This window comes from Eublepharis macularius, chromosome 14, assembly GCF_028583425.1.
Source record: "Eublepharis macularius isolate TG4126 chromosome 14, MPM_Emac_v1.0, whole genome shotgun sequence".
Taxonomy (NCBI): domain Eukaryota; kingdom Metazoa; phylum Chordata; class Lepidosauria; order Squamata; family Eublepharidae; genus Eublepharis; species Eublepharis macularius.
In genome coordinates this window covers 64,131,284-64,157,804 of record NC_072803.1, presented here as the reverse complement: position 1 = coordinate 64,157,804, position 26,521 = coordinate 64,131,284, and the positions used below count along the sequence as shown (strand labels likewise).

The 26,521-nt window shown below is 48.3% G+C and overlaps 1 protein-coding gene and 1 long non-coding RNA gene across 2 annotated transcripts in view; one reads left to right on the top strand and one right to left on the bottom strand.

The window, feature by feature from the left end:
- Positions 1-26,521, bottom strand: part of LOC129342166 (uncharacterized) — a 200,717-nt gene that overhangs the window by 106,015 nt on the left and 68,181 nt on the right. The gene's annotated exons all lie outside the window — the stretch shown is intronic.
- Positions 1-26,521, top strand: part of CCDC180 (coiled-coil domain containing 180) — a 95,439-nt gene that overhangs the window by 22,474 nt on the left and 46,444 nt on the right. The window contains exons 14-18 of the mRNA XM_054997788.1: positions 2,907-3,022; positions 4,331-4,457; positions 21,778-21,826; positions 22,840-23,156; positions 25,672-25,880. Of these exons, the coding sequence (XP_054853763.1) occupies positions 2,907-3,022; positions 4,331-4,457; positions 21,778-21,826; positions 22,840-23,156; positions 25,672-25,880 (818 nt within the window). The remainder of the gene's footprint in view (positions 1-2,906; positions 3,023-4,330; positions 4,458-21,777; positions 21,827-22,839; positions 23,157-25,671; positions 25,881-26,521) is intronic.

Below are 26,521 nucleotides of genomic sequence, written 5' to 3'. Positions count from 1 at the left end.
AATACACAGAAATTGATGTGTTGGATTGGACCAAAAGTCCATCTAGTCCAACATCCTATTTTTTTCACAGTGTCTGACCAGATGGTTCCACAGAAACCCACAACAGGGAATAAAGACAACAGGTTCTCTGTGAGGTTGCCTGTCCTCCAGCCCCGAGCTGGAGTTAAGAGGTGTACCACCTCTGGAAAGGGAGGTCTCATTGACCTGTCGTGGCTTATTGGCACCTCTCCATGAACTGGTCTCTATTCCTCTTACGAAGCCATCTCTGCAGGGGCCTTCACTACATCTTGTGGCAACTTCTTCCATAAGTTAGTTATGCAGTGCATGTAGAAGGACTTGTTTTTTCCCATCTTGAGTTTGCCGCCCATGAGTTTTATGGTGCTCTTGTATTCTGACAGAGGGAGAAAAGTTCTCCTCACTCGCTGTATCCACATTGTACATAATTTTATAAACCTTCATCATCCCCCCCACACACCAATCCTCATCATTTTATTAACTACACCCCCCCCCCTAGTATTTTAGCCTTTCCTTGTAGCAAGGGCGCTCTAACATCCTGATAATTTTAGTTTCTCTTTCCTGTACTTTTTCTGCAATATCCTTGTGGAGATAAGTTGACAGGTGACCAGAACCGTATACATTGTTAAAGTTATTTGTTTAGAAAATGTTTGTGTCTCTTTTCCAGAGAATGTACTCCAGTTGCAGCTGCACTGTAGGTCTATACAAGGCTGTGATACTGGCCTTTCCATTTTCAAACATGTCCCTAAAAATCCTTACAATAGAAGTTACATTTGTATTGCTGCCGTACACTGTGATAACATTTTCATGAAGCGATTCATCATTCATGACTCTAACATTTCCTTTTTCCCACTGTGCATCACTTTACACTTACTTACATCTGTCATGTTGTTGAAAAGAGAGTACTTTACAATTCCTTTTGATTTTTCCCAGTGTTCACAATGTGATGTTATCTGGCCATTTCACTGCAGCTCACTCCTGATTCTAGATCATTTAAGAACAAATTAAATTACGCCAGTCCTAATTATGTACTAGAACCTGTGCCTCTCCTTGTTCTCATTTGGACAAGAATTTTTATGGCCAAACTAGATACTGCGTCTAACTTGCCATGAAGACTTGCAGGCCTACAGCTGCTGTGGGTTCCCCATGGGAACTCAATCCTGGCTTGCTGCAAGGGCCCCATTCTGACCTGGGGGAGAGGGGCTTCAGCAGGTCTGCATCAAACTGGCTCTGGAGGATCGGTGCTGAAGCAGAAGGAACTGCAGACAAGGATCTGAGATTGACCAAAGGGGGCTGTAACAAGGATGGAGAGAAGTGGGTGGACAGGCTCGCAGAGAGGGGTGCCAGGGAAGACAAGGAAGCCACACAAGACAGGACCAGACCTGACCTGACCAGGCTGAACCTGGAGCATTTATAGCCCAGTTAAGTCAGAAGACACCAAGGGACTACTAGGAAGGGGTCAGAGGACAACGTGTTCCTCTTTCCCCCATTCTCTGGTTCCCGGGGGCAAACCATTGTGGGTTCCAGCTTGTAGCCCTCAAGAAATGAATCCCAGAACTAGATGCTGCCCCAAAGAGGTTTGAAACGTTGGTTCAAGGGTGGGTATCGGCCTTCTCATGCCCTTCTGGCTCATTTGTGAGCCATGGTGTGTGTGGCTTTCCCCGTTATCACTATGGCATGTGGCTGCCCATGGAACACAGCGCTGTAGCAGCCCTAAGCTGTTCTGCAATGCTTATCTAGCCCCGCAGCAGCAGCAGCAGCATTTGCTTTTGATTCTCTCTGTTGCTGGTGGGAATAATGGTGCAGCCTGTTTTCCCATCAAGAATGAAGAAACGGAAGCAACCGTGCATCTTGTGTTTGTAATCACATGATGCTAAATTGATATGAACCATATGCTAGAGCTGTCAGCTGATATAAGGGTGTTTAGTTGATCGATGATCTGCTTTCCAACTAATGTATTGATTAATTTTACAAAGATAATGCATATTACAAAATGTCCAGTACAGTTGCCTTTTTAGACATCTAGATGTGACCAGGTATTGAGTCATATGTTAATGAGCAAAGGGGAGGGGAGGGAGTCTGTTTTTAACAGAGTGTGCAGGTGAGGGCAGTTAAGCCTTCCCTCCCTGTCTTCTCTGGCTTGCTATATTGGCTCAGATGCTGGAAGTGACAAGCTAGGTGAGAAGAAACAATGCAAGCAAAGTGAGAAGGGGGCTTCCCACACATGCACATTCCATCTGGACAGGGGCTCACATTTCCCCAGCTGGCAGCTTCTCTGGGCAGGGAACTGGTTTACTGGGGAGGATTCTGAGCAGTGGTTGAAGGGAGAGGTGGGGCAGCACTGTGGAAATGGAAAGGGAAGACTGGAGCTTTGTTGAGATGTTGGGAGTTATGATGGGGCTCATGTGACTTGTGGTGCACTCTCTGAAAGGGCAGAGATAATGGCTAGTAATGTAGAGCGCAGCCACCCATTCCAGCAAGACCAGGACAGGCGTCAGCAGAAGGAAGAGGATGAGGGTGATGGAAACCGCCATAGCTTCTGACTGATGCCAGCAGGGAAATGTGAGGGCAGGGGATGAGGCCAGAGGCCGAGAAGGGGGATGGCAGTGTGAGATATCCCCACACACCATTTTCTGTTAAAAACAGATCTTCCCATTTGACTTGTGAACAGGTGGATGCTCAGATAAGTATGCCTGGATACCTTCTTCTAGTGCAGCCGTAGTCAAGAAACAAATCCCACTTAATACAACAACAGCAAACTCTTAGCCGCCTTATCCAAAGTTGCTCTTGCTAATTAAAACTGACCCACAACAATGACTCAATTGAGCCACCCAATTAACACTTGCAGTCCTTTTTAAAAATGCTAATTGCTTCCTTCCACATGGCACCAGTTAAGAGAAGTTAACCTGGACATATCAATTGACAAATTAAGGACCCAAAGCTCTGATGAAAAACTGAAGGCCCAGCTGGAAAAAGTTTATGCTGTGTTGGACTTCATTCGAGCTGGGTATGTAAAAGCCTCTCCATGGTACTTTCTGCCAAGAAGAATCTGAGTTCCGTAGAATGGTAATTCCAGTTCTCTTAAAATTCTGTGCCTTCAGCTTTCCTTTTTTTACTTTTGAGATTTCACCAGCTACACATTCTTTAAGCTGGAACTAGAAATTTGCTTTTAGAAACAGAAAACAAAAGCAGGTGCAACTACATTCATGAGCATGTCAGGAACACTTTATTCAATCTGCAAGGAAAGAGAAGAGAAAGTAGCTAAAGGATAAGAAATCATGTAATTTTAGCTGATTGTTGCATGTCAGAGGCACACAGTAAGAGGCACACATCAAGCACACACTGCCTGATTCTGTAGCTTTATTGAAAGGGTTGGGGACTTTAGGGCTTGGACAGGAACCTAGACCCATGAGCAACTGTAGAAGCTATGTAGATGCAGAGTATACTCGGTTTTCAGGAACAGAAGGGAATAGTAGCATGCAGGGCTTTTTTTCAGCCAGAACTCAGTACAATGGTGTTTTGGCACCTCCCAGCTGAAGCCGGGGAAGCCCCAAACTGGCTTTGTCAGCTGAGAGGAGGGGGATTCCCCCCCTTTCAGCTGAAGCCAGGGAAGCTCCAGCCACTTATTTCACCCAATGCAAGGGGAGAGGAGGGGATTCCCTCCCCCTCCCATCGGGGGAGGGGAAAGAGGGAAGCTTTGAAAGCTCAAAGCCGCACTTTTCAGAAGCTCAGCTTTGAGCTTCCAAAGCTTCCTGCCGTCTTTTTCACCTTCAGCTTTTTCACCCCTTCAGCGTTCCAGCCTGCCTGTGGATTTTGTAAGTCTCCTTGGGTCCCTATTGGGGTGCAAAGTGAGTTTTAAAAGTCTAAATAAATCAGGAAAGCCAGCCTCTCCCCACCACCTTTAATTGACTGTCTCTTGCCTGCCTCAATTACCATAACAGTCCTCATCAGGCCATTTGTACTGCTTCTTCTGCGTTAATTGAAAAAGTGGTTTTCTCTGCCTGACAAGGGAATTCACTAATACACAGAAATCCTGACCTGATTGGTGGGTGTTGATCTGGAAGCTTGGCGCGATGTTCCGTGGCCGGTAAGCAGTGTGAAAACGGCCAGTGACAAATTCTGGCTACTATAGCACATTAGCTTTCAGATAGTTACCTGCTGCCATAACATCCTCTGATACCAGATGCCAGTTATGAATACCAAACATTTGTGCAGTCAGAAAATATTGGCAAATGCTTCTGCAGATTGGGCAAAGGAGAATCTGGCAGGCAGAGATATGTCTGTGAATTCATTTTAGGTCACTGATTCTTGACAGGTATGAAGCCTTCCATCATGATCTTGAGACAAAAATAACAGCCTACCCACAGAACGTTTTGAAAGAATTGATTTTCTACAGTGCCCTCATCAGCCAGTATTTTAACGTAAAGGAGACCTACGAAGGGGTATGTGGAAAGCCAGTCTATTCCTTTGAAGACTGTCTAGCTAATCAGAGTCATAGGAGGAAAAGTTGCATCTTGCTGCTCTCTCCCTTAAATTGTTTTGACTTTCCCTCAATTTTTATTAATAAAAGAGGGGAAATCTGATAAAGATAGTCACATGTACTGTACATTGAAAATGCTGTAGTAATGCAGGCATGTTTCCTTTAAAGCATGGAGGATGCTCTTGCAGCCGAGATACAACTGGGCTGAATTTCTGGTTTATGTTTATGTACAATTCTGTATTGGTTTCACATATGGCCAGGTTGTTTCTTCATTTGATCTCCTTGGCCCAAAGGATTTGATATGCCTTGGCTTCAACAGCAAACTCTGGTCAGGTCTTGCCATTCCAATTTCTGCATGTGGTTCTCTGTTTTCATGTGGCTTTTCTGGTAGCTGGGTGTGTCATTTGTGGCTGGCATGTTGCAACTTTTGTGTTCCCCTTCAGAGGTCCACCTCAGGAATTCCATGATTATTTGGTGTACTGTAGCACCTATAAGACTAACAGAATTTGTGGTAGGGTATTTCGTGAGTCACAGCTCACTTCTTCAGACAGACTAGCACAGCTACCCCATCTTAATCTATTTGGTGTACTATTTTTCTTTAGTGGTGTTGTGAACATTTGTATTGTGAGTGCTGTGACTGGCATTGGGTGTCTGCAGGAGGAGTTTGTGCAAATGAGGGAAAGACTGAACAAGTAGAGACCATTTAGCTTTCTGCATTTCTTTGGCTGTGCCACAGAAAGGTTTTGTGTTTCTCAGGGTGAACAGTTTTTGCAAATCTTCCTATTAAAGACTTTTACTGTTAAATCAAATTTAAAGATTCTAACTGAGTGGGATAATTACCTTGGTAGATAAGGCTAACTGACAATAGCTTTGTCAGCTTTCATTGGAATGCAACCAAGAACTCATAAAATGTGATTTCTCAATGCAGCTAAAGGGAGGGGGGAGATGGTTTCAGAAGAGAACAGTTTTACATAAACAGTGCTGCACAGTCGTTAGCAGCCATTTCAGCACAGGTTATCTGTCCTGAGTTCAATGCTTTTGGAAAGGGGTTTTTTCCCTGCTTCCTCACAGCATCGTGGTGCATTCATATACCCCCAGGGATTTCTTCTATCTTAAACCTGGTTTGTTCTAAAGTTTTGGGAAAGATCACAGTAAAGCCTGGATGGGTACTGTATGGTTGGGAAAATTTGGGTTTTCTGGCCCTCACGGCAGCCATTTTCCCTGACATTGTCCCTGTGGCAGCCATTTCCTCCCACTACCACCATAGGGTTTTTTTTAAAAAAAATCAGCGCTAGAATATCATTATATCTTTGTAACAAACGTGTTTTGAGTTCTCTGAATTTTTGTCTAAAAAAAAGAGTAAGTCTCTCTCTAGCCACTTCCCTTGCAGGTACAAGGAAAAAGGCCTATCCTTGCAACGGAAGGGGCTAGAGACTTTTTTTTTTAAATGGAAGCTTCACATTCAGAGAACCTGCTACACCTATAGTTACAATGGTATGTCATTATAACAATAATCTATTATTTATTTATTTATTTATTATGTCATTTATTGTCCACCTTTCTCACTGAGACTGAAGGCGGGTTACACAGTGTGAGATTAGTACAGTCAATATCAGGAACATTTCCATAAACAATGCCATAGAGTAAATAGATACAAGTTCACAAAGACATTAGCAGGAATCCAATACAACATAGTGGTGAAGTCTATGGTTCCTAACATTAGCAGATCATCTGAGATCTCCTCCCTACAACACAGCCCTCCTAGCGCATACAATGTCAGACTGTGGCTAAATAAGGCTCTCACTACAGGATTCCCTTTAGAAGCAAACACAAGTCCATTGTTTGAAAAAGGAAACTTTACTGCAGAAAAGGTCCATTATAGTCCACTGTCCTGAATAGGGAACTCAGGATGGTACATGATCATTGTTACCAATGAAGGGCAAAGCATAAGGTACAGAGTAACAATACCCATCTGGATTAGCCTCCCCCCACAGTTCTCAAAACAACATCTCTCAGTCCTGGGAAGCTGCTCTCCTTCAAGGCCAATGCTTGGTGGAACGGTGTTAGACAAAACAGTCTCCTCCGGTGGGAATGCTGCCTGGGAACTGGTGCACCTGGGAAGAAAGCACTTAAACACTAGAAGCATTAGAAAATGGAGTCAGTACAGTTTAGATATACACTGGACCTGACATTCTGCCCCCCTTAAAACAGATCCCCCCCTGGTTTATATGGGTAGCGAGTATGAAAAGCTTTGGTTAATCTAGGAGCATGAACATGTGCAGAGTTCACCCATTCATCGTAACCAGAATCAAAGTCCTTCCACCTAATGAGGTAAAAAAGCTGATTCCGCTTGAATTTAGAGTCCAAAATTTGTTGTACCTCATAGTGTATGTGGTCGTCAATTAAAGTTGGAATGGGTGGAGCTTTGATGTGCCATTTGTCATCGGTGGGAGCTCTCTTTAAAAGACTGACATGGAACGTATCATGAACATGGCGCAAGTTTTTGGGCAAAGTTACAGCAACAGTCACTTTATTTATTATTTTGCGCACAGGAAAAGGTCCCAGGAATTTCAGAGCGAGTTTGCGGCTTGTCTGAGCTAGTTTCAGGTTTTTTGTGGAAATATACACATGATCTCCGGGTTGTAAATCCCATTCGGCCACACGATGGCGATCTGCGTATTTTTTGTAATCCAGTTTGGCTTTTTCAAGGTGTTTCTTAATAAGAGTCCACTGTTGCGCCGCCTCCCCCCACCACGAAGATACATCTGGCAATTTAGAGGAATGGAGAGGGGGAGCGTCCAACGGGAAGGGATTGAAGTGAGCTCCATAGACAATTTTGAAAGGGGCCTCTCCGGTTGAAGCGTGTACACTGTTGTTATATGAGAATTCGGCTAGAGGGAGAAGGTCTACCCAATTATCTTGTTGAAAATTAATGTAGCAACGAAGAAACTGTTCTAGTATCTGGTTTGTTTTTTCGGATTGTCCGTCGGTTTGTGGGTGGTGGCTTGAGCTGATGCCTTGCTCAATATTCAACATTCTCAAAAGCTCCCGCCAGAAGTTGGCAACGAACTGTCCGCCGCGATCCGAAATCACCTTGGACGGAAAAGAATGTAATTTTACGATGTGTTTTAAAAATAAATCTGCTAGTTTTCGAGCGGTGGGTATAGCAGTACAGGGAATAAAATGAGCTTGTTTGGAGAACAGATCTACCACGACTAAAATACAATTATGTCCTTTTGAACTAGGTAGATCAGTGATAAAGTCCATAGATATTATTTCCCAAGGTCTGTTTGGTGTTTCCAATGGTTGCAGGAGACCCGGAGGTTTTCCTTTTCTGGTTTTGGCGCTGAGGCAAACGGGGCAGGAACTAACATATTGGGAAATGTCTTTGCGCATGCCCGGCCACCAGAATAGCCTTTGGATTAGATGCAGTGTTTTCAGATACCCATAATGACCAGCAGTGGGAGCATCATGACAGCGCTGCAAGACCTCCAGCCTGAGGCTGTCCGGGACATAAAACTTGCTCCCAGCTAGCCAATCCCCTTGTGGGGATTGGATCAGTTTGTTTCGCGGAGCTTTATCCCCCTCCTTTTCCACTTCAGTTTTAAGTTTCGATTTCCACTCCTGGTTGGCGGGGAGGGGCTGCTTGGCACGACTGCGAGTAGTCACCACGCCCCCAAGTTGCGTAGGCGAGAAGACCGTGTCGACAGTCTCCTCCCGTTTGCTCCTGTGTTGGGGCATGCGCGATAGGGCGTCCGCCAAAAAGTTAGTTTTGCCCGGGAGATAATTTAGAGTGAAGTTGAATTTGGAAAAGAATTCCGCCCATCGCAATTGCTTGGCATTCAGTCTGCGTGGGCTTCGGAGGGCCTCCAGATTTTTATGATCTGTCCAGACCTCGAAGGGGTATCGCGCCCCCTCCAGCCAATGTCTCCAGTTAGTAAGGGCTGCTTTTACTGCAAAAGCCTCCTTCTCCCACCCATTCCAATTCCTTTCCGCCTCCGAAAATTTTCTAGACAAGAACGCACAAGGCCGCAACTTTCCATCCTCCCCCTTTTGCAGTAAAACTCCCCCTATTGCCGTATCGCTGGCGTCGACTTGCACTATGAAAGGGGACTTTTCGTTGGGGTGGGAGAGGATGGGTTCCGTTACAAACTGCCCTTTTAGGCATTCGAAAGCAGTTTGGCAATCGGAGGTCCATTGTAATTTGGAGGAGGGTTTTTTAGCTTGGTCCCCTTTATCTTTGGTTTTCAGCAATTCTGTTAAGGGGAGCGTGATTTGGGCGAAATTTGCTATAAAGTCTCTATAGAAGTTGGCAAAACCCAGGAAGGATTGCAGTTCTTTACGGGTGGTGGGTGTTTGCCATTCTTGGATCGCTTGTATTTTGGCTGGATCCATTTTTAAACCCTCTTGGGAGATGCAATACCCGAGGTAAGTGAGTTCGGTTTTATGGAATTCACATTTGGACAACTTGATGGGCAATTTATTATTCATCAAGGTGGCCAGGACCTTTTGTACCATTTGAATATGTTCTTCCTCTGTGTCTGAATAAATTAAAACATCATCAAGGTACACCACCACCCCTTTGTACAGAAATTCGTGCAGAACTTCGTTTATCATGGACATGAATACAGACGGGGCTCCCGTCAATCCAAAAGGCATAACTAGGTATTCATATTGTCCGAGGGGCGTATTAAACGCGGTTTTCCACTCATCCCCTGCCTTGATACGGACGTGGAAGTAAGCATCTTTTAAGTCTAATTTTGTAAAGATCTTACCTTGAGCCACGACGTTGAGAAGGTCTCGGATGAGTGGTATAGGATAGGCGTTGTTGGTGGACACTGCATTAAGTCCTCGGAAATCCGTGCACAGTCGTAGTCCCCCATCCTTCTTTTTTACGAAGAGAACCGGAGCGGCGTGGGGACTATTGGCTGGGCGGATGAACCCTCGTTGGAGGTTGGTGTCGATGAATTTCCGGAGCTCTTCTCGTTCATGGAGACTCATGGGGTAGAGTCGTCCTTTGGGCAGTGAGGCTCCTGGTAAAATTTCTACCGCACAGTCTGTTCGTCGGTGCGGGGGTAGAGTATCAGCTTCCTCCTCCGAGAAAGCGTCTAGAAAAGGCCAATACGGTTCGGGGATTTGATTGATTTCTTCTTGAGTTAGGAGGGCCTTTTCAGTATGAGTTGGATCATCACCCCAGTTTTGGTTCCAACGATGATTTTTACAGTTGGCATGACTGAAGGTGATGCATCCTTGTGCCCAGTCTATGTAGGGATTGTGATCACATAGCCACTTGCTGCCTAGAATTAATGGGTATTTGGCAGTAGAGCTGATGACAAAAGCCCTCTTTTCCCAATGTGGTCCCATGCCTGTGATCACTGGGATGGTCTCAGCGGTAACAGGGTTCATATTGGTGCCATCCATTTGTTCAAAGATTACTGGGTTTTGTAATTCCCGAGTTGGTAAGACTAGTCCATTGACTAGGGCAGGCGCGATGATGTCTCTTGAACAGCCAGAGTCGATAAGGGCTTGCACTCGAATGTGCATTTTCCTTTCTGGGTTGATGAGAGTCACTGGCATGAATAAGATGGACCCAGGCGGCCGGTTCCGTGCAGGGACTGGCTTAGGACTGATCTGTCGTTTGGGTCCTTTTACGACAGATCCATCTCGTTTCCCGACTGGGGGCTTTCTGGATTGACTTCTGCATTTGGGGAAGCGGGGTCGTACTCCATCACTTCTTCCGCTTCCAGCCCTCTCTCTGAGGCGGGCCTTTGGGAAGCGCCACGGCCTCTATTCGTTCGTGGCGCGGGAATCGGGCATTGCAGAGTAGGAAACGGAGCAAGGGTTGGGCGCCGTAGTTGAAGCGGAGGTCTTTGCACAGGCCGGTAGGGGCATTGTGCTGCAAAGTGACCGGCTTGTCCGCATTGCAAACACAGCCCTTGTTGCCATCTAGCATCTCTCGCTCCACGGGTGGCGTATCCAGCTCCCCGTCCCCCCTTTTGTAAAGTCAAGGGTCTTCTTTGTCCCGTTTGTTGTTGTTGTTCAACCAAACGGACTTCCAAAATGCGATTCTCCACTTCGCATGCAAGTTGTATCCAACCTAACAGCGTGGGGGGATTGTCCTGCATGAGGGCTCTGTCCAAAAGTCTTGGGTTTAGTCCTTGCTTGAACAAAATAACCTTGGTGGACTCCTCACACCTAGGGCACTTGGCTGCCAATTGCCGGAATTTTGTGACATAGTCTCTTGCTGACATGCTACCTTGTTTAATGGCTTGCAACTCTGTTCGGGCCCTGGTTTCCTCTAAGGGGTCTTCATATTGCGCTCGGATAGCATCCACCAACCCCTGGAGAGTATCGAGTTCGGGGGCCCCAATATTGTATAGTCCTACATACCAGTCCGCTGCCTTGCCTTGTAAGCGGGATCCAAGATGTTCAATTTGACTGGCCTCGCTGCCGAAGAGGTATCCCCACCGGTTGAAAAATTGCACCACTTGCACCAGGAAAAATCCTAGTTTAGAGGGATCCCCGTCGAAAGTGGCTTCCAGTTTCACCCAGCCCATCGGGAGTTCTTGTCTCGGAGCTGGCGCTGGGTAGAAGTCCATCGGCAGTCTCAATTGCGCCTGGGGCGCGGGAGGAGGTAACTGGGGCCCCGGTTGGGGCAACGGTGGTGGTTGTATTGGCGGCGGCAACGCCGGCGGTGCTGGCAGAGGTTGCCGTGGCTGGGCTGCCGGGGGTGGTATCGGTTGGTCCGGAGGCTGCAGTGGCGGGCGAGCAGGTGGCGGCAGTCTTGGTCTGGCTGGTAACACAGGAGGCGTTGGCGGTAGCTGTCGAGGTGGAGGAGGCTGGTGTGGTTGAGTGGGGATCGGCCGCGGAGGAGGGGGTTGGTGATGTCGTAGTGGTGCGGGCCTTCCCGGTTGATTCGGGGGTGGTAAGGCGGGCTGATCCTGTGGCTGTTGCAACGGTATGGACTGCGGTCGAGGCGGGAGGGGCCGCAGCGGCGAAGGCCGGATGGGCGGAAGGTCGCGCGGGCTTGCCCCTCCAGGCGTCGTTATTCTGGGAAGCAAAGGCTGGTCTCGCGGCGCTGGTAGACCGTCCCCTGAAGTTTGCCCGACGGGAACAGTTTCCCGCGGTTGACGAGGAGCTCCCTCCTCGGGTGGAGCCGGGTGCTCTTCCGATTGGTCCGGCCGGACCGTTATTGGAGAAGTATGAGGGGGTATCACCGGTGTCTCGCTTGGCTTTTCTTCCCCTTCCGTAGGCCGCTCAACGGGAGTCTCATCCGGCGGCAGATCCCCTCCCGAGTTAGGAGGGTCGGTGGGAGTTTCTCCAGGTGGCTCAACCGGGGTATCCCCTCTCGGTGGAATTTCGTGCTGTTTGGGAAATTCCTTGGGCTGTTCTCCCGGTTCGCCAGGGCAGGCGTCCCCCTCTCCCGTAGGTGACGACCGTTGCTGGACTCCCTCCACCGGATATGAGATGACACTTTGGAGGGTAGCTATCTGCACCGCCATCTCTTCAGGTGACAGTCTCTCTCCTGCTCCCATTGCCGAGATTAGATGAATGGCATGAGCCAAACTTTCTTCCATATCCATCAGTCTAGCTTCTAACTGTTGCATTCGGCTTGGCCCCGGTTGCTCCATCATGGAACCTCCATTCGTTGCACTCACCGGGGAAAAGGGGCCCCAAGGCGGAGGGTCTCCTTGAACGACTCGCGATCTCGCTGCTAGAATTCCCTTGGCCAGGCCCGTCACTGCCGAGATGCCGGAATCTACAGCATGGGTGCGACTTTGCATCTGCACCCAACTTTGTTCAGGAACTTCCGTTGGCTCTTTCCACGGAGCAAGTTCTGAATAATCCCAACTCAGGGCGCCGCGGTGGGATGTGTCCCCCTCCGTTTGTTCGAACGTCCTGTTCCAATATCGCCATGGTTGGCTGCTATCTAGCTCAGGGACGGTTTCTAGGCTTCGGCGCCCGTCCATCGAAACTCGTGGATGGAGTCCACCGGCCCGGCGCTCTCTCGTTTCTCGGGGTCTGGCTCCCCACTCCGACAGGGTGGGTAACGAGATCAAGGGGAGAGCGGTCGCCTTCGGCCTTGTCCCTTCAGCACCGAGGTCGATGAGAGGCGGGGTGGAAGTGGAGGCTCCGGTCCCGTTCCCGGCTGGTCCCAGCTCCTGGGAGTCTTGGGCTTGCACTGGTTGATTGTCGGGAGACGCATACGGATCAAACAAAGGATCCCTGTCCGGGACAACCTTGGATTCCGCTGGGCCCGACTCAGGCATGATTGGTAACAAAATGTCAGACTGTGGCTAAATAAGGCTCTCACTACAGGATTCCCTTTAGAAGCAAACACAAGTCCATTGTTTGAATAAGGAAACTTTACTGCAGAAAAGGTCCATTATAGTCCACTGTCCTGAATAGGGAACTCAGGATGGTACATGATCATTGTTACCAATGAAGGGCAAAGCATAAGGTACAGAGTAACAATACCCATCTGGATTAGCCTCCCCCCACAGTTCTCAAAACAACATCTCTCAGTCCTGGGAAGCTGCTCTCCTTCAAGGCCAATGCTTGGTGGAACGGTGTTAGACAAAACAGTCTCCTCCGGTGGGAATGCTGCCTGGGAACTGGTGCACCTGGGAAGAAAGCACTTAAACACTAGAAGCATTAGAAAATGGAGTCAGTACAGTTTAGATATACACTGGACCTGACATACAAAAGCCTTTTTGAATAATTAGGGTTTGCAACGTTTGTGGAAATGGAGCCAATGAGTGATTGCAAGATTGCAGCCAATGGAGTGATTGCAGGATACGAGTGATGTTCATGCTCCTGCTCGCTCCTCATAACAGTTGCACTGCAGCATTTTGTACCAATTGGAGTCTCCTAGTTAGTTTAGATGGGAGACCTGTGTATAGTGTCAGGCCCAGTGTATATCTAAACTGTGCTGACTCCATTTTCTAATGCTTCTAGTGTTTAAGTGCTTTCTCCCCAGGTGCACCAGTTCTCAAGCAGCATTCCCACCGGAGGCAACTGTTTTGTCTACCACCGTTCCCACCAAGCATTGGCCTTGAAGGAGAGCAGCTTCCCAGGACTGAGAGATGTTGTTTTGAGAACTGTGGGGGGAGGCAAATCCAGATGGGTATTGTTACTCTGTACCTCATGCTTTGCCCTTTATTGGTAACAATGATCATGTACCATCCTGAGTCTCCTATTCAGGACAGTGGACTATAATGGACCTTTTCTGCAGTAAAGTTTCCTTATTCAAACAATGGACTTGTGTTTGCTTCTAAAGGGAACCCTGTAGTGAGAGCCTTATCTAGCCACAGTCTGACATTTTGTTACCAATCATGCCTGAGTCGGGCCCAGCGGAATCCAAGGTAGTCCCGGACAGGGATCCTTTGTTTGATCCGTATGCGTCCCCCGACAATCAAACAGCGCAACCCCAAGATTCTCAGGTGCCAGCCGGGGCTGGTGCTTCGACGTCTACACCGCCTCTCATCGACCTCAGCAGTGAGGGGACAAGGCCGACGGCTACAGCTCTCCCCTTGATCTCGCTACCCACCCCGTCGGAGTGGGGAGCCCGACCCCGAGAAACGCGGGAGCGCCGGGCTGGAGGGCTACATCCAAGAGTTTCGATGGACGGGCGCCGAAGCCTAGAGACGGTCCCTGAGCTAGACAGCAGCCAACCTTGGCTGTTTTGGAACAGGACGACCGAACGGACGGACGGGAACACATCCCACCGCGGCGCCCTGAGTTGGGACTATTCGGAACTTGCCCCGTGGAAAGAGCCAACGGAAGTTCCTGAACAAAGCTGGGTGCAAATGCAAAGTCGTACCCATGCTGTGGATTCCGGCATCTCGGCAGTGACGGGCCTAGCCAAAGGAATTCTAGCAGCGAGATCGCGAGTCGATCAAGGAGATCCTCCGCCTTGGGGGCCGTTTTCCCCGGTGAGTACAACTGAGGGAGGTTCCGTGATGGAACAACCGGGTCCTCGCCGAATGCAACAGTTGGAAGCTAGGCTGATCGATATGGAGGAAAGTTTGGCTCATGCCATTCACCTGATTTCAGCGATGGGGGCAGGAGAGAGAATCTCACCTGAAGAAATGGCGATACAGATTGCCACCCTCCAAAGTGTCATGTCCTATCCAGTGGAGGACGACCCGCAGCAGCCGCTACCTTCGGGAGAGGAGGAATCCTACCCTGATGAACCGGGAGAATCGCCCGCAGAACGCCCTCGACTAGACGAAACTCCGCCGAGCGGGGATACTCCAGCTGAGGTACCCGGAGAGACTCCGACGGAACCCCCTAAATCGGACGGAGATCCGTCTCCCGAGGAGGCTCCAGCGGAGAAGCCTAGAGAAGGGGAAGAAGAGCCAACCCGTCCAACCGAGACGACAGTGATACACCCTCCCGCTCCTCCAACGACAGTTCGGCCGGGTCAGACGGAAGGACTCCCGGCCCCTTCTGGGGAGGAATTACCGCAACGACCACTAGAAGCGGTTCCTATTCAGCAAACCCCGAGGGATGGTCTACCGGCCCCACAAGAGCAGCCTGTGCGTCCCAGAGACACGACGCCGGGAGGGGCAAGCCCGCGCGGCCCACCACCCATCAAGCCTTCGCCGCTGCGGCCCCTTCCGCTTCGACCGCAACTAACCCCGTTGCAGCAACCGATACGTTTGCCACTGGAGCAGCCCGTAAGACCACCTCCGAACCAACCGGTAGGGCCTACACCACTACGACCCCACCAACCCACCCCTCAGCGGCCGATCATTACTCAGCCGCCCCGACCACCTCCACCTCAACCGCTATTGCCAGCACCTCCGGTTCTACCACCTCCAGCCCGACCAAGATTGCAACCACCTGCCCGACCACGGCTGCAGCCACCGGCCCAGCCGAGGGCACCACCGCCGGCCCAGCCGAGGGCACCACCGCCGGCCCAGCCAAGGGCACCAGCGCCAGCCCAGCCGAGGCCGCCACCCCAGGCTCAGCCGGTGATCCCGCCACCAGCGCAACCAGCACCGCTACCGCAACCGGGTCCCCCCGTACCTCAAGCGCCATTGATGCTTCCAATGGACTTCTACCCAGCACCGGCCCCGCGGCAAGACCTCCCGATGGGCTGGGTGAAACTAGAAGCTACTTTTAATGGAGACCCCTCCAAATTGGGATTTTTCCTAGTGCAAGTCGTACAATTCTTCAACCGGTGGGGACACCTCTTCGGCAGCGAGGCCAGTCAAATTGAACATCTTGGCTCCTGCTTACAAGGCAAGGCGGCGGACTGGTATGTAGGACTATACAATATCGGGGCCCCGGAACTCAATACTCTCCAGGGGTTGGTGGATGCGATTCGAGCGCAATACGAAGACCCCTTAGAGGAAACCAGGGCCCGAACAGAATTGCAAGCCATCAAACAGGGCAGCATGTCGGCGAGAGACTATATTACGAAATTCCGACAATTGGCTGCCAAATGCCCTAGGTGTGAGGAGTCCACCAAAATCATTCTCTTCAAGCAAGGGCTAAACCCGAGACTTCTGGACAGAGCCCTTATGCAGGACAATCCCCCTACGTTGTTAGGTTGGATCCAACTTGCATGCGAAGTTGAGAACCGCATTTTGGAAGTCCGTTTGGTTGAACAACAGCAACAAACGGGACAAAGAAGACCCTTAACTCTACAGAAGGGAGGACGGGGAGCGGGGTATGCCACCCGTGGAGCGAGAGATGCTAGATGGCAACAAGGGCTGTGTTTGCAATGCGGACAAGCCGGTCACTTTGCAGCACAATGCCCCTACCGGCCCATGCAAAGACCTCCACTTCAACTACGGCGTCCAACCCTTGCTCCATTCCCGACTCTCCCACGCCCGGTTCCCGCGCCACGCGCGAACAGAGGCCGCGGCGCTTCCCAAAGGCCCGCCTCAGAGAGAGGACTGGAAGCGGAAGAAGTTATGGAATACGACCCCGCTTCCCCAAACGCAGAAGTCAATCCAGAAAGCCCCCAGTCGGGAAACGAAATGGATCTGTCGTAAAAGGACCCAAACGACAGATCCACCCCAAGCCTGTCCCGGCAAGGAACCGGCCGTCTGAGTCCATCTTATTCATGCCAGTGACTCTAATTAACCCAGAGAGAAAAATGCACATCCGAGTGCAAGCCCTTATCGACTCGGGCTGTTCGAGAGACATTATCGCCCCAGCTCTAGTCAATGGACTAGTTTTACCAACTAGGGAATTACAAAATCCAGTAATTTTTGAACAAATGGATGGCACTAATATGAACCCTGTTACTACTGAAACCATCCCAGTGATCACAGGCATGGGGCAACATTGGGAAAAGAGATCCTTTGTCATCAGCTCCACTGCCAAATACCCGTTAATTCTAGGCAGCAAGTGGCTATGTGATCACAATCCCTACATAGACTGGGCCCAAGGATGCATCACTTTCAGTCATGCCAACTGCAAAAACCACCGTTGGAACCAAAACTGGGGCAATGATCCAACTCATACTGAAAAGGCCCTTCTCACTCAAGAAGAAATCAGCCAAATACCCGAACCGTATTGGCCTTTTCTAAACGCTTTTTCCGAGGAGGAAGCTGATACTTTACCCCCGCACCGACGAACGGACTGTGCGGTGGAAATTTTACCTGGAGCCTCACTACCCAAAGGTCGACTCTATCCCATGAGTCTCCATGAACGAGAAGAGCTCCGGAAATTCATCGACACCAACCTCCAACGAGGGTTCATCCGACCAGCCAACAGCCCCCACGCCGCTCCGGTTCTCTTTGTGAAGAAGAAGGATGGGGGACTACGACTGTGTACGGACTTTAGAGGACTTAATGCAGTGTCCACCAACAACGCCTATCCTATACCGCTCATCCGAGACCTTCTCAACGTCGTGGCCCAAGGTAAGATCTTTACAAAATTAGACTTAAAAGATGCTTACTTCCACGTCCGTATCAAGGCAGGGGACGAGTGGAAAACCGCGTTTAATACGCCCCTCGGACAATATGAATACCTAGTTATGCCTTTTGGACTGACGGGAGCCCCGTCTGTGTTTATGTCCATGATAAACGAAGTTCTGCACGAATTTCTGTACAAAGGGGTGGTTGTGTACCTTGATGATGTCTTAATTTATTCGGACACAGAGGAGGAGCATATTCAAATGGTACAAAAGGTCCTGGCCACCTTAATGAATAATAAACTGCCCATCAAGTTGTCCAAATATGAATTCCATAAGACCGAACTCACTTACCTCGGTTATTGCATCTCCCAAGAGGGTTTAAAAATGGATCCAACCAAAATACAAGCGATTCAAGAGTGGCAAACACCCACCACCCGTAAGGAACTACAATCCTTCCTGGGTTTTGCCAACTTCTATAGGGACTTTATAGCAAATTTCGCCCAAATTACGCTCCCCTTGACAGAATTGTTGAAAACAAAAGATAAAGGGGACCAAGCGAAAAAACCCTCCTCCAAACTTCAATGGACCTCCGGTTGCCAGACTGCTTTCGAATGCCTGAAAAAGCAAATTGTAACTGAACCCATCCTCTCCCACCCCAACGAACAGTCCCCTTTCATAGTGCAAGTCGACGCCAGCGATACGGCAATAGGGGGGGTTTTACTGCAGAAGGGGGAGGATGGGAAATTGCGGCCTTGTGCATTCTTGTCTAGAAAATTTTCGGAGGCGGAAAGGAATTGGAATGTGTGGGAGAAGGAGGCTTTTGCAGTAAAAGCAGCTCTCACTAATTGGAGACACTGGCTGGAGGGAGCGCGATACCCCTTCAAGGTCTGGACAGATCATAAAAATCTAGAGGCCCTCCGGAGCCCACGCAGACTGAATGCCAAGCAATTGCGTTGGGCGGAATTCTTTTCCAAATTCAACTTCACTCTAAACTATCTCCCTGGCAAAACTAACTTTTTGGCGGACGCCCTATCGCGCATGCCCCAACACAGGAGCAAACGGGAGGAGACTGTCGACACGGTCTTCTCGCCTACGCAACTTGGGGGCATGGTGACTACTCGCAGTCGAGCCAAACAACCCCTCCCGGCCAACCAGGAGTGGAAATCGAAACTCAAAACTGAGGTAGAAAAGGAGGGGGATAAAGCTCCACAAAACAAACTGATCCAATCCCCACAGGGGGATTGGCTAGCTGGGAGCAAGTTTTACGTCCCAGACAGCATCCGGCTGGAGGTCTTGCAGCGCTGTCATGATGCGCCCACTGCTGGTCATTATGGGTATCTGAAAACACTGCATCTTATCCAAAGGCAGTTCTGGTGGCCGGGCATGCGCAAAGACATTTCCCAGTATGTTAGTTCCTGCCCCGTTTGCCTCAGCGCCAAAACCAGAAAAGGAAAACCTCTGGGTCTCCTGCAGCCCTTGGAAACACCCAACAGACCTTGGGAAATAATATCCATGGACTTTATTACTGATCTACCAATCTCAAAAGGACATAATTGCATTTTAGTCGTGGTAGATCTGTTCTCTAAACAAGCTCATTTTATTCCCTGTACTGCTATACCCACCGCTCGAAAACTAGCCGATATATTTTTAAAGCACATCGTAAAATTACATTCTTTTCCGTCCAAGGTGATTTCGGATCGCGGCGGACAATTCGTTGCCAACTTCTGGCGGGAGCTTTTGAAAATGTTGAATATTGAGCAAGGCATCAGTTCAAGCCACCACCCACAAACCGACGGACAATCCGAAAAAACAAACCAAATACTAGAACAGTTTCTTCGCTGCTACATTAATTTCCAACAAGATAATTGGGTGGACCTTCTCCCTTTGGCCGAATTCTCATATAACAATAGTGTACACGCTTCAACTGGAGAGGCCCCTTTCAAAATTGTCTATGGAGCTCACTTCAATCCCTTCCCGTTGGATGCTCCCCCTCTCCATTCCTCTAATTCGCCAGATGTATCTTCGTGGTGGAGGGAGGCAGCGCAACAATGGACTCTCATTAAAAAACATCTTGAAAAAGCCAAACTGGATTACAAAAAGCACGCAGATCGCCATCGTGTGGCCGAATGGGATTTACAACCTGGAGATCATGTGTATATCTCCACAAAAAACCTGAAACTAGCTCAAACTAGCCGCAAACTCGCTCTGAAATTTCTGGGGCCTTTCCCTGTGCGCAAAATAATAAATAAAGTGACAGTTGCTGTAAATTTGCCCAAGAACTTACGCCATGTTCATGATACATTCCATGTCAGTCTTTTGAAGAGAGCTCCTACTGATGACAGATGGCACGTCAAAGCTCCACCCATCCCAACTTTAATTGATGATCAAATGCACTATGAGGTTCAACAAATTTTGGACTCTAAACTCAAACGAAATCAGCTTTTTTACCTCATTAGATGGAAGGACTTTGATTCTGGGTATGATGAGTGGGTGAATTCTGTACATGTTCATGCTCCTAGATTAACCAAAGCTTTTCATACTCGCTATCCATATAAACCAGGGGGGAATCTATTTTAGAGGGGGCAGAATGTCAGGCCCAGTGTATATCTAAACTGTGCTGACTCCATTTTCTAATGCTTCTAGTGTTTAAGTGCTTTCTCCCCAGGTGCACCAGTTCTCAAGCAGCATTCCCACCGGAGGCAACTGTTTTGTCTACCACCGTTCCCACCAAGCATTGGCCTTGAAGGAGAGCAGCTTCCCAGGACTGAGAGATGTTGTTTTGAGAACTGTGGGGGGAGGCAAATCCAGATGGGTATTGTTACTCTGTACCTCATGCTTTGCCCTTCATTGGTAACAATGATCATGTACCATCCTGAGTCTCCTATTCAGGACAGTGGACTATAATGGACCTTTTCTGCAGTAAAGTTTCCTTATTCAAACAATGGACTTGTGTTTGCTTCTAAAGGGAACCCTGTAGTGAGAGCCTTATCTAGCCACAGTCTGACATATAGCGCATTGCAATAGTCAAATCTTGATGTTACCAAAGCATGGATCCAGGTGGCCAGGTCGGTCATGTTGAGGCAAGGAGCCATTTTCCAGGCTAGGGAAAGGTTGTTGGAAGCATTTTTGCCTTGTTTTTTTAGTAATATTGCTGGATCCAGTATAATCCCTAGGCTCTTAAGAGTCTGCGAGGTCAGATGAACTCCATTGAAAGTGGAGAGTACAATGTCCTTCAAGATCTCTGCCTTACCAACAAGAGCTGATTTTTTAAAAATCTAGAGCTGGTTTTAAAAAATGCAAAATCCTTGCTGACTTAGCTGGGAAGGGGTCACTTCTTGGGGACTGGGGCAGGAAAACTGTGGGGAAACTCGCCATGTGGAGGCCCCATCATGGCTATGTTTTTTTGGCAGCTGCACCAGCAGTGGGGAAGCCACAAAATTCCTTCCCTGTGTGGAAGCTGCCATTACCATCTGCAGCTGACTACACAAGTGAGTCATTTTTTTAAAAAAGGCAAGAACAACGTCTAGCTCCTAACTCGGAGGCAGGCGGTTTCCACACGGCAGTAATTTTCCATGTTGCTTTTGTCGCTGCTGTGAATATTGGCAATGGAATGTCTACACAACAGTTTTCCCTGCACTTTCCTTAGTCCCTCACAGGTGCCGTTCCCCTTAAACAGTTATTCTGTTATTCTGGCTATTGTTATTTGTGATTGTGATTTGCTATCACTTTATATGTGTGATCAAATGGAAATTCTCATGCATGCGCGCTACTCGTTTTCTATTGCTTTGTTTTCTGCGGGGGCAAATGGCAGTTCTCACACATGCACATTTATTGGTTCTACAACTAATCCAAGAATCAAAAGTAAGTTTCAAATGGTGCAGCAGAAAGACAACAATCAAATCTGCAAATTCCAAGGGATGAAAAGGGCACGGCCTGGGGTGAGGAACGGCCCTCCTCTAGCATCGTATTGATGCAATGCACGTGGAAAATTATTTTAAAAGTCCATGACAGGGGGGGGGGAAAGTGTGGAAGGCCTGGACCCAAAATGATTCTAGTGCTTGTGGATCAACTGCTAAGAAAACCAGGGATAGGTTGAGTGTGTGGGAAATCCCTTGGTGTGGCTTTAAGGCTGGGAAGTCCCTGGTCCAAATCTGTTCTATGCCATGATCTCACTAGGTGGCCTTATAGGCAGGCTATTCTCTTTTTCTCAACCTTCCAGATCTGCAATTTGAACAAATGAAGTTGTTACAGTGGCAGCAAGATAATGTTTGTGAAATCTTTGAACATTTTAAATCACTACATAACACCTAAACGTAGTTATTGTTAATGCAAAACAGTGAACCATTCTTGTGTATTTCTCGTTCTAAACCCTTGATGTCTTTTCTTCCACCTTGTTTTTATTTAGAAGCCAATAAGAAAGGCCAGTGTGGAAGAGGAGGAGGAGGAAGAGGAAGGTGATTTCGGTTCCTTCCACGTAATTTTTTTTATTTGCGATAAAGAAAAATCCATTACTTTTGCAATATTTAAATCAAGGACTCTTAGTTGCTCCTAACTGTTCTTGGACCTCACCTCCCCTGAAAATTTCTGTATTCCCCCCCCGTCCTCCAAACCTTCTCTGAACAGTTTCAGAAGTGCAGCCAACACAAGTCCAGTGACACAAGTCAGGACACGGGTGCCCAATTGAACTTGCAGTCACCTGTGGGGTCGGGGAACTCGCCCTCAAAGTTTTCTGTTGCTCTGCTGGGCGACAAGGGGGCGGGGGGATGAGGGGTTTCAGGCTTCCCTCCCACCCTATTTTTGCCAGCTTGGTTTGATTACAAGTGAGATGCGGTACCCATATCTCAAATCACTTCACACGTATTGTGTATTTTGGCCCTTTAAGACCAACAACATTTATTTTGGCATTTCTTTTGTGAGTTAGAGCTCGCTTTCATCATCAGAGGAACTATGTTAGTCTGTGGCAAATACATACAGGAATCTTGTGACACCTTCCAGTTTTTATTCTAGTATAAGGTTTTTTTCCCCTACATTGCAGACCCATGAAAATGTCAGCTGGAAAAAAATTTTCTTCAGTGACCAGCATTAGTTGCACCCCTTTTGGTTGTGCTGGAGTCCCAGGCCTTTGGGTATCTAATACAGCTACTGGGAAACAGCTTTTCTCACTGAGGCCAAAAGCAATGGGGGGGGGGGTAGACATATTATTTTCAGCAGGATAGCAAAGGAAAAGCACCCCTCTTTCGCACCCAGGTCTCCTCCTTTTAAATCACAGGTTCAGAGGCTGTATTCTGTACAGAAAAAAATGCTCGCACTTAGTCTTCATCTCCAGTGGAAGCCAAACTTATTCATCCCTCGCTCCTTTTGTCTTTCCTGTCTACAGAATGTAGGCTGTGAGTTTCTTGGGGATGGAATAATCGGATCATCTGAGGGCGCTGCATTAACAATATTCTGTTTTATGCTCTTTGGGGAGAAATGGCTGCGGATGCAGACAAGGCTGAAGATGCTGGGGAGATCCCAGGGAGCTTGGAGAGTCTCCTGGAACATGAAAGCAAAGATGGAGAGCAACACAGTGAGAGTGCTGAAGAGCAGGCTGAGCATAAGGCAGCTACTGAATCTGAGCAGGAGAAACTGGGAGAAATGGAGAGCTTTCCTCCAGAAAGTGGCAGAACAGAGTCTTGGATGAGTTTGGGCCTAGTGAGCAATATGACAGAGAAATCTGAAGAAGGGAGTGAAGTGCGGGAGGATGGAGATGTCTTGGAGACAGCAGAGATGACAGCACCCACACTGGTGAGCAGGGCCCTCACTTGAATACCAGGACACAAACTCTGAGATGTCTCTCTCTTTGCTGGGCAGCGCCTATAAGGCTAACAAAATTTGTGGTAGAGTATGAGCTTTCATGAGCCATAGCTCACTTCTTCACTACTGGACTCTTGCTCTTTTTTTGTGTTGTAATGCATTTCAATGGAGCCCATGCAAGGAAATTGGCATTCCTGGCTCCCATTTTCTCCAATGAGCCTTCAAGCCTCTCCCATTATTTCCAGTGGGCAATCCTCTCATTTGTTTTAGTACCTCCCTTTCCCCCTCCCCGGCTGGCATCAATTCTACTTCTCACCTTTCCTCAGGCTTTTGAGGGGGGGGGGCTGCTTTTGGTGGAAAGAGTGGCGGGTTTTGTGTGCACCGCCACAGAGGAAGGAGAAAGTGAGGTGAGACACACACAGTTCCCTTTCAGTCCCTGTGCGACAGGTAGGAGCAAATCACTGTTGTTGGGTTTAAAGTTGTTATTTTAAATTCTATTATTTTCCTCCCCCCCTTCTTACTTTCGTTCTCCCTCCCCCTCGCTATTCTCCGATCTCAATGCTGCTCCCCCTTCACTCCAGCAGTGCAGTGCCCCGCACTGCACCCCTCCCTTTATCACCTCCCTTCTCTCATCCCCTAGTTTCCATATATCGCCCCACCTTCCCCCTCTCCCCCAACACTTTATTTCAATATTTTTGCACCACATGCTTAGCTGTCAGCTGCTGCTCACTTCAAACCCAAGGGTGGGGGGAGGGGAGAAGGATGAGCGTGGAGGGGAGTTCCCAAAAGGGATCTCTGACAAAGGTGATCAAGCGGGCCCTGTAAGAGAAGCCCTCCTTCTACTGCCAAGAGTCTCTGGGTTCAGAAAGAGGTGGGGAGAAAGAGAGAGGGAAACTTTTTTACGCGCACACACACACACAAAAGGAGGTGTGCTCAAAACGTCAATGCAAGTTGCTGTTTTTGCTCACAAAATGGAGTTTTGGCTCACAATAAGAAAAACAAAGACCGTTCTTATTCATTCTCACACTTATTTAAAGATTTAAAATTTAAATTAAGAAATAAAAATTAAATTAATGTAAAAAGTTTCAAGTTTTGTGCTTTTCATTTTTCCTACATTTCTTCTGTTTTTTTAAAATTGGTTAGCAGGGCGGGGGTGGTGGTGCAAGTAGGTATCTTGCCTCAGGCGCCAGAAACCCTGGCACCGGCCCTGGACTCAAAGCTCGGACTTTTTAGAGCTATTGCAGCTCTTTAGCCTCATGCTGGCCTTTCTTGGGCCCCAAGCACCTTCCCGAGCTCTTGTGATGGCTGCCCACCGTTTTCTGTCCCTTTGCTTGTAACTTTGTACCACGAGCACCTTCCTGTACAACTCCATTCAGCTCTTTCTTTCCCTACCTGTTTTCTCTGTCCTTTTTCTCAGAAAAAGCTTCTCCTTCTTTGCCTGCATTAGAATTGTGAGAAAAAAGCCAAAGGAGGAGGAGGTTAGTTTCTGGCCAGTTGCTATAAAAACGAGGTGCAAGGCTGTGCTTCCCTGCCACTTTTAGGCTGTACAATTTTGCTTTCACTCCAGACTCTGCCCCCAGATCTGTCCAATATCATCAGGATGTATTGCTAGGCTCTAATCCCTGACCCACTTGAAGCTCCACTCTCAGGGGTCAGTAGAGTTGCCAGCACTACCTTGGTAAATGCCAGGAGATTTTGCAGGTGATGCCTGGGAACAGTGGAGTTTGGGGATGATATGACATCACTTCCAGGTGATGCTCTAGGAATTTCCCTAATCTCTGTGTTAATGACCATACAGACATATGGAAATTCCGAAAACGTCTAGGAGACGGTTGCTGTGGAGGCCTTTCCCTCAATTCCTTGAGGGTGGAGCATTGTGGCTGAGAGTGAGGGGTGGGTGGCAAACTAAGTGGGCAAATGGCAAACTATAGAACAAAAAAAGTGAAGCCCCTTCTCCCTCCACACCAGGGTCCAAATCCAAACCTGGCCGCTGCGATGCTTGGGAACATGGTTCTCGGCAGCTGCTGTCCCACTATAAGCATGTGAAAGTTGGGTTGGGGGATCCAACTAAAGTTGCAGGAAAACACATCTAGTGTGGCCCTCTAGTGGGCTGGGCCCTGACGTCCTGCTCAGGCGCCAAACTTCATGACTGCCAGAATGGCCTCTTGTCTTCAGCCCTTTGAGACCCACTCCGCTGCATCTCTCTGCCCATTTTGAGTCTTTTCCAGGGAGCTTAGGGCAGTGCACGTGCTTGTCATTCACCAGTTTATTTCACAAAAACACTGTGAGGTTGATGAGGATGAGAGTGGATCGAGGTCACCCACAGTCATTTTAATGTCTGAGTGGGATTTTGTGCCTGGCTGGATCATCACTAACCACTACGGCCCACCGGCTCCCTGCAACACCTTTGCCTTACCTCTTGATTTGATACCTCAGAACTCCTCCACTGCCTTCTAATCTTCTAGTTAGCACTGGACATCATGGCTTCTCCTTCACTTTTTTCCAGGGCAGTGAACTAACAGAGCCATCAGAAAGGATTTTGGAGTGCTTCAACACTTCAAGTGGAAACACGTACACAGTGCTTGAACATACTGGGAGATGGAAGACCAAGAAATCTGAGAAATACTATGTTGGGAAGCTGAAAGAAGATACACTTCCTTTGTACCTGCAGCAAGTGTTCCTCTCTCAAATCTTCATTGAAAATGTGAGAAGACAGTAAGTAAGAATCCATTTTTTTCTGTCTTAAAAGGGCAAGGAGCCATTATGGGCAATTGAATTAAGGAGGGGCTTTGCAACAGACGGCTTTAAAAATTGCAGATTTGGTCACCCCATTTCTACAACTAAAAGAAAACCAAATTTCATGCTGGGGATTATTAGGTAAGGGTCTTTGGCTGCTTTCACACACATTGGATAATGTACTTCCAATGCACTTTAGCAGTTGTTGGGAACTGGATTTTCCTGTATGACATAGGGAACATAAGAACATAAGAGAAGCCATGTTGGATCAGGCCAATGGCCCATCCAGTCCAACACTCTGTGTCACACAGCGGCCAAAAACCAGGTGTCCTCAGGAGGTCTGCTAGTGGGGAAGGGACACTAGAAGCCCTCCCACTGATTTCCCCCCCCCAAAAAAAACACCAAGAATACAGAGCATCACTGTCCTAGACAGAGAGTTCTATCTATACCTTGTGGTTAATAGCCACTGATGGACCTCTGCTCCATATTTTTATCCAATCTCCTCTTGAAGTTGTCTATGCTTGAAGCTGCCACCACCTCCTGAGGCAGTGAATTCCATGTGTTAATTACTTTTGGGGTGAAGAAGTACTTCCTTTTAGCTGTTCTAACCCAACTGCTCA